Source organism: Sinocyclocheilus anshuiensis, unplaced genomic scaffold (genome assembly GCF_001515605.1).
Source record: "Sinocyclocheilus anshuiensis isolate Anshui unplaced genomic scaffold, SAMN03320099.WGS_v1.1 scaffold470, whole genome shotgun sequence".
Taxonomy (NCBI): Eukaryota; Metazoa; Chordata; class Actinopteri; order Cypriniformes; family Cyprinidae; genus Sinocyclocheilus; species Sinocyclocheilus anshuiensis.
The window spans coordinates 319,796-333,434 of record NW_015542341.1 but is presented as its reverse complement, the minus strand read 5'-3'; the positions used below and the strand labels follow the sequence as shown (position 1 = coordinate 333,434).

The window sequence follows — 13,639 nt, the reverse complement described above, 5'->3', positions numbered from 1 at the left end:
TATATATATATATATATATATATATATATATATATTTTATTTTTTTTATTTTTTTTTTTTTTTTTGTTAAAATAAATAAATACAATAATTGTGTTTTGTTATTTTTTATTTATTTTATTTTATTAATTTAAAAATTAGTATGACAAATGACATAAATGACAAATGGATGACTTTTGCAGTGACAGGCCTAATGTGGCACCAAAGATTTAAATTAATTGTTTAAAAGTAATTAATTAAAAATAAAATATTTTAATAATAAATAAGAATAATTATAATAAACAGTAACTAAATGTTTTCTTTCCATGTATTTTTTTATTTTTTTAATTTAGTATTTTACATTTGCATTTTATTATAGTAAGAGTGAGACAATTTTTGGCTTGTTACCAAATATATCTTCTTTTTTTTTTTTGAAAATTTTGTATAGTACTAAAGTAAATGGCAAAATTGGTGAGACGATAATAAACAGCATTTTGTTATAGTAAAAGTGATATAATTTCTGACTTTTTACTGCATGTTGTTTTTTAAATTAATTAATTAAAAATGAAAAATGTTAATAATAAATAAGAATAATTATAATAAACAATAACAAACTTTTTTTAATAAAAAAAATTGTATTTTAAATTAGCATTTTATTATAGTATAATTGAGAATTTTTGGCCTGTTACCAAATGTGGCTCTTTTTTTTTATATATATATATATAAATTGAAAGTTATTGGTTATTAATCATTATTCTTTTTTATTACTAAAAATGTAGTATAGTACTAAAGTAAATGACATAAATGTATGGACGGCGATAAACAATATTTTATTATAGACAATATTTGACTTTTTACCATATCTTGGCTTTAAAAAAAATATTTTAATAATAAAAATAACAAACAATGACAAAAAATAACTTATTTAAATTGGTTAGTTTAAATTTAGCACATTACTCAATTAAATGACATAAATGGATGATGTTGCATTAATAAAATGTCGCAGTCACATCAATTTCAACATGTGGGTCTAGATCTGGATTTCTGTACATCCAGTTTTGTACATCAATTGATCATGTAGTTTGTTTGCAGTGACAGACTGAACATTGCACTTCCATTTGTGACTCTTCTGAATTGTAGAGATGGTTTTATTAAAGTGGATGTGAGATCAGCGGTGTTCAGGAGGATGTGTTGGGAAAGTGCTGAACTCGCGCCGCCAGCGTGACCTGTATTCATTCACTGAGCCCAACATCAATCTGCCATCTGTGTTATTCGTGGCGTTTGGCGTTCGCAGCTCCTTCTGACCGAACCGCTGCTAGTTAGGCCAAATATGCGCTTTACAGCAGCGTCTGCTGCTCCGCTCATGCAGAATTAGGGCTTACGCTGACGTCAGGATGGAGAGTTATGTTTGAAAGAGGCTTAATGTGTTATATGCTCTGGATTTGGTTAAAAATATCAGCCAATGCACAAATACACAACAGGATTCATTTAGTCACATGCTGGATGCGTGCAGACACACACACACACACACACACACACACTCCAGCACAAACATATGTTCACACATACACACTCGCCAAGCGCCAAATGTGAGTAGAAACGGGATTCGTTGGGAAAATAAAATGCCAGTTATTCACCAGCTGTCTGGACATTCTTTTTCTGTTTTTGCCATTTGACTTATAAGAATGACTGTGTGAGCGTCACTGATGACTAATTCTACTGAAGACTCTTTGACCTCAATGAAAACATTATGCATTTACATTCACGTTTTTTTTTTATTTGACAGATGCTTTTATCCAAAGCGACTTGCATTGCATTGAAGTTATGCATTTTTTTACTCCGTTCATGCATTCCCTGGGAATCGAGCCCATGGTTTTTGCGTTGCTAGCAATGGCACTAAATTGTTTTCTGTATTGAAATATGCATGAAAACCGTAAACAACTAAAGTTCGCTTAACAGCTTAATAGTTTGTCATTTTGACAAAATTTTGTCACAATACCAGCATTTCAGTCGTTTGTACTAATTACAGTAAAATTTCATGGTTCTCGGCACCAATTTCAATACCAGTGAAAAACTATTGGAATTATTAAACTATTATAAAATAATAAATAAAATGAATGAGTTAGTTTTAATGGTAATGAGGATAATAATAGTTTATAATATAATAATATATTATAATTAGGGCTGTCAGTTGATACATTTTTTTTTATCTAATTACATGATGTGTCGATTAATTAATCTAATTAATCACAAATTGAATTTGGCTGTAAAAATTACCCACAAAAGATAATTTAAAGCTATTATTGTGTTACATGAGAAAGTATCAAGTAGATATTACAAATAGTAGCTTTAGAAATAAATATTTGATTTGATTCAACAAAATTTATTACACATAAACATAAGGCTGGGCGATATGGCCTAAAAAAAAAAAAAAAACTGATTTTTTTCACAAAAATCCGATTTACGATTTAAATCGATTTTTTCCCCCCTACTTAAAATCAATCTGCAGATGACAAAGAAATTGTTCAAAACAAGTTTTAACTTTATTTTGTTTTGATTTTCCCTTCTGGGATTTGATCTGGATTTCCCCCTTGGGGTTAAAGTGCAAACAGAAACAACAAGCCAAAAAGACAAGATGGCAGGCCCTGCCATTGTAAACAGTGAAAATGCAACATAACGTAACATAACATAAAATGTACATAACATTGTTATCATACCGGATACAGTTTGTAAATGTTTGTAAGACTAGGTTCAGTGGTCTTCACTATTTTTTTCATGGGAGCCGCACTGATAGGGCAAAGTCAATCGGAGAGCCACTTTTACCGCAAAGTATAAAAAATTGCATCCAGTCATAAATAGCATGTCTTTTTATCAATCTGTTATCCCTGATATGCAATGCAATGCAATACAAAAGGGAGTATCATTCTTTATCATTTACCAGTCAAATTTGAATTGAATTTGAAAAATTTTTTTTATACTAGCCCATCATGTATCTAACCATCCAAGTGCACATTCGGCGTTAAGAGCTGTTAAGATTAAAACTGGCAAGTCCGATGGACGTAGGACAAAGCAAGTGTAAATATCTTTTCTAGTCTATATTTCCATCTTCTAATGCCGCTGTTTTAGTTTTTTTTTAAAAATTTTTTATATAAATTATTTGTAATAGAGCAGACACTGTCTGACCGTTTTATGTTTTTCCATCCCCAAAATATAAGACGACTTAAAATGATCATTAAGACGTTTGTTTTACCATTTCATGTATTGAAGACTTTTTAAGGCATTAAATTTAAGAAAACTCACCCGGAGGGATATTGCTTTATTCGCACACGTGCTCCTTAAATACATTTTACGGTTCGTGCACATCTATTTTTATTTGCGACTGAAGTGCCCGCACTGTCGAGCCCTGTGTCTGTGAAATATCTGCCACGTCTCTGCAGCGCAGTTCTCGCGCACACAGAACGAGCAGATACGAAATGTGTAGGGCGAGGGAAGATTTTCCACTAGTTAATCGATCGCGGATGGTTTCATTATTTTGGGCGGATAAAAAAAGTATGAGGGTAAAAATAATAAAAGCAAAAATGTTTCTCCATATATACTTGGGCGGCCGTTAATATACCTGGGCGGCCCGCCCAAGTAAAGTCTATGTGTGGGGATTTCATTAAGACTCTCTCCTGTATCGCACAGATTACAGCCACACTCCAAATGCTCTTTATGACTTGTTTTACATACCTGCTGCATGGACTAATTGTTTTGTTTTCTCATCCTGGCATTTTGATAATGTCCCCGTGATAACGTGATCCATGAATAGCTGCCTGATTATTTGGTCTGCACGGAGAAGCTGTTTTTTGGCTTGTGCATGTGAATTCATTTACCTTTCAGCTCTTTATTAGGATCTGTCATTTTTGAGTGGATAATGTCTGCTATTTTCCAACTCTGTTAAGGTGCACTCGGAAAAATGGCATCATACAATGATGATAGAAACTGTCAGGCTCCTTTCTTTTAAAATCTTCACCCACACCATGAGAGGTGTTTTGCCACGTAACGTGACTTTTGATCACGCAGTGCTCTCTGAGCCCATTAAAGAGTGATGGCAGGTGTCTGCATATAAAATATGCTTTTGCATGTGTATGTGTATATATATATAAATATTTATCTATAGATCCATATATATGAAATAATATATGTGTGTGTGTGTATATTTACATTTTTATATTCAGACTTAAAATTATATATTCAGATTTACTTCTATATATTCATGATTTACATTTTTATTATAATTTGTTTTTATATGTTCAGACATATAACTATATATCTAGATTTACATTTTTATAGTCAGATTTATAACTATATATTCTGATTTATATATTCAGATTTTATGTAATTATTTACTGTTTGGCGCTTCATAAGTAGCATTTTTATTTTATTTTGTTTAGCTTTTTTTATCATCAGTGTCACTTCTAGGCTTAAAATACCCATAATTCATTATTCATCAGACCCCAATATTTGCTGCTTTGGATTTTTCCCTCCTGTCGTGCCTCGTCTCCAGCTAGGGTGATGAGTTTTGAATGTCTGTTTCCAGTTTTAAATGAATTAGGATACAGTGTGTTGGATGTGGCAGCTGGAACGTGTTCTTGTTCACTGGGTGGTAGAAGCAGTGTGCTCTGTCGGTGTGTTGATTTTCCATCAGGTGTGACTGATGAGCCCTGATCTTCGCTAAAGTAATTATTAGTCTGATGGATAACTGTCGAACAGGCTGTAATTATAACTAGACTGACAATCAACCTCCCTCTTTCATGATGGATGCGAGCAGGAGAGATATTGGCCTGTTGAGACACACAGCGCTAAACACAAAGGAGGAGGACAGAGGTGAGATGAGAAAGGGGAGGGGGCTCTGCACAGACATTAGAAGAGTGTGAAAGATGATGTGGTATGTTATAAGATTAGACTGGGGGGAAAAGCACTTTAGCTATGTCGCACTGGGAAAATTGCTGCCTGGCGCTGGATGAATCCTCTGGGATCACAGCTGCATCTCCTAATTTGAGAGTCAGAGAGGTGCAACCTGCTCTTAGCCCAGCAAACACCTCATACGGCTAGAACCAGCTGAGGAGTTTAAAAGAGGTGACAGGTGCGTTTTTATTGTCGGGTGGAAAAACAAAGGCCTGTATTTTTGGCTGTTAATTTCTGTGATTGTAGATGAAAGGAAATGACATAGTGTTTGATATGCACATACTGTATAAGGACACTTTTTAAAAGCAGAAGACCTTGAAGTGGTGAAATACAGTAGCTATCTGTCATGTTATGTCTTTATGGCATGCATTTAAAGGGTTTCTCTTATGTAATTTTTTTTTTGCATTTAAACTTTATTTAAACTTTATTTACTCCAATAGTAAGTCCCTTTAAGGCACGACAGTTCATTTGGTGACCGAAATCTTCAAAACTGTTTCTCATGATTAAGTTTCGATAATATATTGTACGTAAGGTATTTTATTATGCTCGTTCTAGTGTAAACAAACTCTATCAAAAAGCAGGACTTCCATTCCTACATTAGATTGAGAGTTGCATTTTCTTCCATTATTTTTTCTAAGAGTGGCCTGTTTCCTCCCCCTTAAAATATGCGAGAAAACTCTCTTGCTCATGAATTATGGGGGCTTTTTCATTCATTTTGGTGGCATTTCCAACCTTGCACAACACTAATTTATGCCAAGGTCAAAATAGCTTACTGGTTAAAGGGATAGTTCACCTAATAATTACAATTCAGTCATCATTTACTCACCCTCAAGTTCCAAACCTGTATGAATTTCTTTCTTCTGTTGAACACAAAAGAAGATATTTTGAAGAATATGTATGACCAAAGAATGTGTGTTAATGGTCCCCACTGACTTCCATAGTACCTTTTATTTTTGTATTTAAGTGTTATGTGTGTTGTCGATTTACGTGTTGTTAACTCTGGTAAGGGATGTCGAAAAGACTTGTGTGATCTCGCAGAATTAGAACTTAAATGCAGTTCTCGGTCACACAGTCAATTGATAACTAATGTCATGGGCCAAATTTCAATAAAAACTAAAAACATAAAATAAAAAATGTCTTGCAAAAAGTGCACTCATCTAGTCAGAGCACAAAAGGGCATAGACTAGATCATATGCGACTTTTTTCTATTGATTTTGTTTCCACTCTAAATATTCTTTTCCGTTTTCATTAAACTCCTCTCCATGGAAACACAATCATATCAAGCATATCATTAGAAAATAATTGCCATTTTATTGTTTCGCAGTGAACCAAGTTACATGACAACATGCTGGCAAATTGTGTGTGCTTCTCTGTGCCTTTCATGCTTAATTTGTCTTTTTGCTAAATTTCTAAAGCATTGAACCTGATGTTTTTTAGCCCGTTTCTGTCTTGCATGATATCGTTCCTCTCCTAATTTCCATGCAAACACTGTAATCAGGATTTAAAGTTTCCCAGCCTAATACTCCAGATGTCCTTAGGCATTCTTTCATCTTGCAGGTTTTATGGCATTATACACTTTCTTCCAGCAACGTAATGCAGTATGTTATAATATTTACACATCCATAGTGATCCTAACGTGTCATCTCCTCAAACGTGCAATAACATTGTAACATTTTAATGATATTCAAAGTAACTTGTGCAGACACAGTTTGCATAAATATCCTGTTTAGCAAATGTCTCCTTATGCATCTTCAGTTGAAGTGTACAGAATTAGACTTGGCTAATTAGCATGGAGGCAGCATGCTGTTTTTAATAACTTCCTTCCAGCTTTAACCTGCATGGGTCACTGTGAAACCTGCCATTTTATGGAGGAATGTTTTTGCTGAAAATATCTAGTTTTAGTTTATCAGATTGATATGATATGATATCTTATCATATCAGAAAGTAATGTTATATGTAGGGGAGAGAAATGTTATTCCATCACCAAATTATCAGATGTTTTCAATAATAAATACATTTAAAACAATTAATGCCAAAGGTATGTTTATACAGACTTAGATAATTTTTTAGAGAATAAATGCTATTTGATTCTCTAAAAAGAATAAAATTGGGCTTTATGTTGATTCACAGGAAAGAACTGGCTCATAAATGTTATTCGTCTCATCTATATTAAACTCTGTCAGAATGTTGTAATATTAAATTAATGTAATATAATAAAATATTAAAACCTGCTGTGTTCCATACAAAAATCATTAAGGATTTTTTATGTTAATGAAACTGGTTCCAAGTTTTATTTTTATTTTTGTACTAAAAAAAATCCCTGTTGTATTTTCTTTGCTATATTTTAGTTATGTAACTGCTTGCCTGCTTGCATATTTCTTTGAACATGAGTAATAATAAATAAATGGATTTCAATTGTAATATCAAGCACATTATTTTTTTCTCCTCCTTAACCAAGCACTGACATGTTAATGAAAAGACTGGTTTCCTGCTCAACTGGGGATTTTGGGGTGTTGCAAACAGTATTAAAATGTGCATAGAAGTAAATTATTATCTTAATATTTATTATTTATTGTATTTTTTTTTTCTTTTTTTAAGCAGGAGCTTTGTAAACCATACTTTATAGTTTCCACATAAGCCTGTTTTTATAAACAACACGTTGAGAAAACTCATTTGCTCTTCTGTGGCACTGCTGTGTTGATTAGTGCATTACAAAGTCATACCTTGTTGACACTTAAATCACAGAGCATGTTTTGTTAGCCATTTTCTCTGCTTTAACATGTATGGCGTTATCACTTCCATCCGTTTTCATTACACAGTTCCAATTGCATTGCCTAACACTTCTGATTTCCACAAGCTTTCATTCAGCTTGAAGGATCTATGTTACATTATGGATATTCCACCAGCAGTACATACAGCATTTATTCATAGAATTTTACACATGCATTTCCACTTCTAAAAGTCAGCTTTTCAAAGAAACATGAACATTTAATGAGATTCAGTACAACTTTCATGATCAAGAATGGTCTACAAAGGTCAATACAGGGCAGAAATAATGGTGGTAAGTTACATAAATATCAAATTTAGCAAAAGCCTCGCTTCTTAAAATGAAATCATCAGTCCGACCAAGTAAAATTAGGGCATTTAAATAATTATCTCAGCACCAACTTGTATTTAGAGATGCTTTGGAACCACTTTCCATCAACACTCAGATTTACCGTGTGCTGGTCACCATTAAATATGTCAAATGTAAACACAAACATTTAACTTCAGAGACAGCTTAAAACTATTTTAAACTGCCAGTCATGAGAAAAAATAAAATGACATTTAAAACAGTATCCGTACAGTCTGAACGTTGTTGATTTACTTTAGGCTGACGTTAACATACTTCATATGCTTGTTTTTCAGCATATCACTTCAGCCTTTCTCCCGTTTCTCTCTGTCATCGTCCATCTTCTTTCATCTCTTGCAGGTCGGGTGTCTTTCTTCTCATCCGGTTCTGAGAACCTCCATCGTGTGGAGAAGGTCACTTGGGGTACTCGATATGCCATTACAGTGTCCTTCACATGTGACCCCGATTATGCCATTGATAACCCCTCCCTGCCTGTAGGATCCACCCGGCTCAAAGAGACGGATGAGTGACAGGAACCCTACGGCAAACACACAGGAAAATACCGAAACAACAGTCGTGTTCATGGCATAAAAAAATTCTTATTGTCCCGTTAGAAAAATGGTTGGGATTTTCTGTGCTCAAATGGGTTTTGTCTCCTTTATGTTTTTAATTTAAGAGGTGTTTTGTATTTTCAGGAGATTTACTTGAATTGCCGTCATTTTGAAGGCATGCATCTTGTGGGTTTGACTTGCATTCCGAAGGTGCTTCTTTACAATTGAATTCTCTCTTTCCTGGCTGTGCTTCACTCTTTAAAATCTTTTATATTATTATAGTTAAATCGCTGTCTAGACAGGAGACACAAGTGGGATGAGAGAACAGGTGTATGTAATGAAAACAAAAAGCTGGAAACCCGGTTGTCAAATATCTCTATTTATGTCACAAGCTGAAAAAATACTCTTTGTAGATTTGCTTTCAAAAACTACTTATGTTACTAATGAAACATCAGTGTACCAGATACCCAAAGAATATTTCATTCCTTCAGCCATGTCTTTCTACTTGTATGAAAGTTTTAAAAGAAAACCTTTTTGATATCTTTGATAAAAGAGTGTTATAATATTCAAAGAGAGAAGAAAAGTTTACTTTGTATGTCTTTTATTCTAAGGTCTCTTTAACCTTCCATTGCCAAGTATAAAATTTTGTAATGCGTATCTGATGAGCACACATTCCCTCTTTCGACTGTGTTAGTTTTAATTACACTGACATTATGTGGTAAAAGTCAAGTTTAGCCAGTCACAACACATTTGTTTTTGAAACCTTGTTTTGAGATGTAACAGCTAATTGGCGTCTCTGTTTACAGACCCACAGCCCAAAACTGAGTGCTCTCTCTGTTGTGTGAGTTGATGTGAGATTCAGAACAGAAGGTTGTTACTTCTCTAAAGCATGGGCAACCATCAAAATCTTCTCAGTAGTTTGTTTTTAAACCTTAGGCTATGAATTTGTCAAAACCTGTGGTGACTTTTAGGGAACAACACAAGGGTAAACTTGCATTTTTTGCCTTTTTAGACACATTCTGAATCTGCTTATACATTTAATGCTTGTTATTCAAATGCATGCACCAGCTTTATTATAATAGGTAGAGAAGTCTGTTTGCTCTCTACTCCTATGTGATGATTCATGAATTTTGGCTGATGCCTAATTTGCTGTTCCTGTTGCATCACCAGTAGCTTAATTGGAAATCTCTCTTGGTCTGTAACGTTCCCTTTTTTCAGCTGCTAATTCATTCATGTTTAGCTGCTGTAAGGCTGAATATTAACTAGTGTGCAAAAACTCTTCCTAAATGTATCATTTCAGGTGTATGCCAATCAAATAGGTTTTGCCAACAGCAATCAGAGTCTTGTGTCTCAGGGTAGATCACCTCAGCGACTCGTTGATTTACTGCCACTGTATACAATAGACTGAAATACAATGCGTCCATATCTTGTGGAGTTGCTTATTTATCTGTGATGAGCTGCATTTGCTTGAGATGATGGGGTTGGATATGTTGGCCGTGCATAAATGTGCGTGTTTGTTTTGAAAAATGGGGAGAGGATGTTCGTTCCTGTTCAAAAGTATGGGGTCAGTAAGATTATTATTTTTTTGTGTTTTTGAAAGTATCTCTTATGCTAATTAAGACTGCATTTATTTAAAATACTGAAAAACCCCAGTAATATTTTGAAATATTATTACAACTTAAAATAACTTTTCTTTTTTAATATATAATAAAATGTAATTTATTATATGATGCCAAAGCTGAATTTTCAGGAGCCTTTATTCCAGTCTTCAGTGTCACAGGATCCTTCCAAAATTGTTCTACACTCTAAAAAATGCTGGGTTAAATATAACCCAGCGCTGTTTAGAGTGTATTATGCCGATTTTGTGCTCAGGAAACTTTTATTATTATTATTATCAATGTTGAAAACAGCGCGGTTGGGTTGTTTTGAACCCAACCGCTGGGTCAAAACAACCCAATAGCTGGGTTTGTCCCTTTTTAACCCAGCATTTTTTAGAGTGTATTATGCCGATTTTGTGCTCAGGAAACTTTTATTATTATTATTATCAATGTTGAAAACAGCCATACTGCTGAATACTTCTGTGGAAACAGTCATTCATGCATTTTTTTTTGTCAGGATTCCTTGAATAAGAAAGTTCAGCACTTGTTTAAAATTAATATTTCTATAATGTTAAGTCTTTCACTTTTGATCAATTTAATGCATCCTTGCTGAATAAAAGTATTATTTCCTTAAAAATAAAGTCTTACTGACACCACATTTTTGAATGGTATAAATCAACATTTTGGCTAGATACTGTACATTTACATAAGAGTAGGAGTGTTGCAGTATGCGCTAGTTTGATGTGCATTAGTCCTATGATATTGTCATCTATTTAAAGCCTTTTAAGATCTTTCTTAATCTCATTACATTCTTATTATCTAGTCCTAAAGATTAAAATTTGATTTGCCTGATTATTGGCAGCTGCTTCGATGTTAAGACAGCTTTTCAAACTGGAATGTAAGTGCACAGCTGATGTGTACAGCTTTTGGCAGAGAGGTTTTGCCAGTGGGTGTTGTGGTTTTGAAGAACAGATGTTGCTAATTAAATGATATGACAAAACAAATGATGGACACATTCGAATTTGTAGTTTGACCATAAGCAATTTGCAAGAAATTCTGGATCGATGGCTACAGTAACACAAGATTCCCTCTGGCGATACTGTTTACTCTTAAGTCATGCAATTTCCTATGACTACTCACTTGCAGAGTCCAACAATAACGTACGGCGAGATTGTGATTTATTTAATTTCTTGAAGAGACAGAAAAATAAGAAAGGAAATGTGTAATGTTTGACTGGCGCCTTCAATCTGCGGTTGTGCAATTTGTTATTAAAGTGCTTTCTCTGCAGTGTCATTAAGTAAATTGATACACTCTCTCCTGACATCAGACTCAATTCTTCCATTTTTAAGCTAATCTTTCCATGATAAATGATGCTCAGAGTGTTTTGCCAGCGTGAGACTTGGCACTTGGATCTACTTAAGAAATCCCATAACTGTTTTGACCCCGGTCTGAGCGTCAACAACCCTCTCTTGAGAGTTTCTTGAGAGTGTTCTTTAATTTTCCTGGCAAGTTTGCATGTTTTTATTTTGTACTAAGGATACAGAGTGTAAAGCATCACTGTAGCCACCTGCTACTCTTTTCTGTATCAGTGTTTCCCAGAAATATGCCAGACTCATTGACTGAGCATAATGCATTAGTGCTTGAGGAACAGAGTTCAAATGCATGAATATGCATAGGCCAGTTTAGCCCTAAGCGGTGAATGCCACCATATGGATTGTAAGATGGGAATTTGTAGATGATGAGTGTCTCGTGATGCACGTCAAGATTTATTTCTTTGCTCTGGTGCGCAAGTACAGCTGAATGGACTAGTGATGAGTGAGCACAGTATTAGTGCACTAATGTCTCAGATTAGTGGACCATTTGTTGTCTTCTTTTGTAGATTGGCTATATGAAATTTCACTGTGAGCTGACGTCATTGTAAATGATTGTTTCAGTGTGTATTATTGCAATGATATGGACCCCATGATGGATTTAAGTGTAGGTTCATTACAATATCATTTCGGTATTGTACTTTTTTTTTTTCCCACACTAGATTTAAATCCTCATCATCCACATAATTACAACTCTGTGGAAAATAACATATTTCTGTGATAAGACAGCGTTTTGACACATGGAAAATATGTGGGAAAAGTTACTCTTGGCACAATAAAATTGATTAATAGTTCTGATAACATGCTTTTCCATCTGGACTGTGAATGCAGCAAAAAAAAAAATAAAAATGCAGTTTTTCTAATAATGTGTGATTTATGCCAGTGAAGTAGTGGGCTGGATGTATCATTGGTACAGTATTTACACGAATAGGTTAAGCTTTCCAGTCTCTTCACTGCATCATTATGCTGTCTTCACATGTCGAAAGATCTTACTTTCCACTTCTGCAGTTGTAATTACAAATATGTAGCATTCAAGTATTAGAAGTTCTGCATATTAGCATATTATTTGAGCATTCCTGGGTTTATCAGGTAATCTCAACAGAGGTATCAAGACCTTGATATACTGAGAGTCCTACTTGCATGTCACTTTTATGAAAATGTTTCCTTCTACACTGGAAAAAAATTGCTGTAGAAACAATTTTCACTCAGAAATTGCTAGTAAATTTCACACAATTTTAAGCAGAAAGACTGAAATAGTATTTTTTTTTTGTACACACTCCAACACACTCCAATAATCTTTGTGTCATCTACATTTTCGAAAAATCTTTTTTTTTTTTTTTTTTTTGTACAAGCATTCAAAGTCAACTGAAGGACATGACATTAGGTGCATTGTTTAAATTAGGTTCACGCAAATCTGGAAAATATGAATGAGTGGGTTGTTTGAAAATGGAGGTAAGTGTGTGTTTAATCAAACATTTAAGAGCAATTCTTCCACTGGGATACTTAAAAGAAGTTAAATTTCCTCTGTTACAGCATTTATCTAATGTTTTGGAATAATGATTATGTCATGGCCTGGATCAGCCCTCAAATGGATATTAATATCATGTGTGATGGTGTGGAAATGTAATATGTGTGATGGTAATGAGTTTTGGTGGAAAAGTTGGATAATCTTTTTTGTTTACTCTAGTTGGCAAAATTTGAATGCTTAAAAATAAAGGAATGAATGGATTAAAATCCATGTTTGTTAATGACATCTGTCATATAATAATGTTAATAATAATAATAATAATGTTATCTAAAATCCAAACTGTCACTGTGCTGTTCTGTCAGATAACCTTTGTCATTTCTTCTCTCATTTTAGTCATAACCTAATTGAAATGAGAAAAGAAGAAATCCTCCCCCAATATATTTATTTCTAATTTATTTATGTATTTATTTTTGGGTGGGGGAGAGGAAAATGTGTTTGTGTAAAACCTACAGTTGTATAAAAATAGTTTTATGCAGTGTTTGGTGTGATGGTAATGACAAGCAGAATTGAGGACAGTGATTTACAATATATATATATATATATATATATATACAGTG

General features: G+C 33.8%; 1 protein-coding gene across 1 annotated transcript in view; it reads left to right on the top strand.

The window, feature by feature from the left end:
* Window positions 1-9,564, top strand: part of LOC107691211 (2-oxoglutarate and iron-dependent oxygenase domain-containing protein 3-like) — a 22,213-nt gene extending 12,649 nt beyond the window's left edge. The window contains exon 9 of the mRNA XM_016489710.1: window positions 8,396-9,564. Coding sequence (XP_016345196.1) covers window positions 8,396-8,565 — 170 coding nt within the window. The 3' untranslated portion in view covers window positions 8,566-9,564. The remainder of the gene's footprint in view (window positions 1-8,395) is intronic.
* Window positions 9,565-13,639: the final 4,075 nt, after the last annotated feature.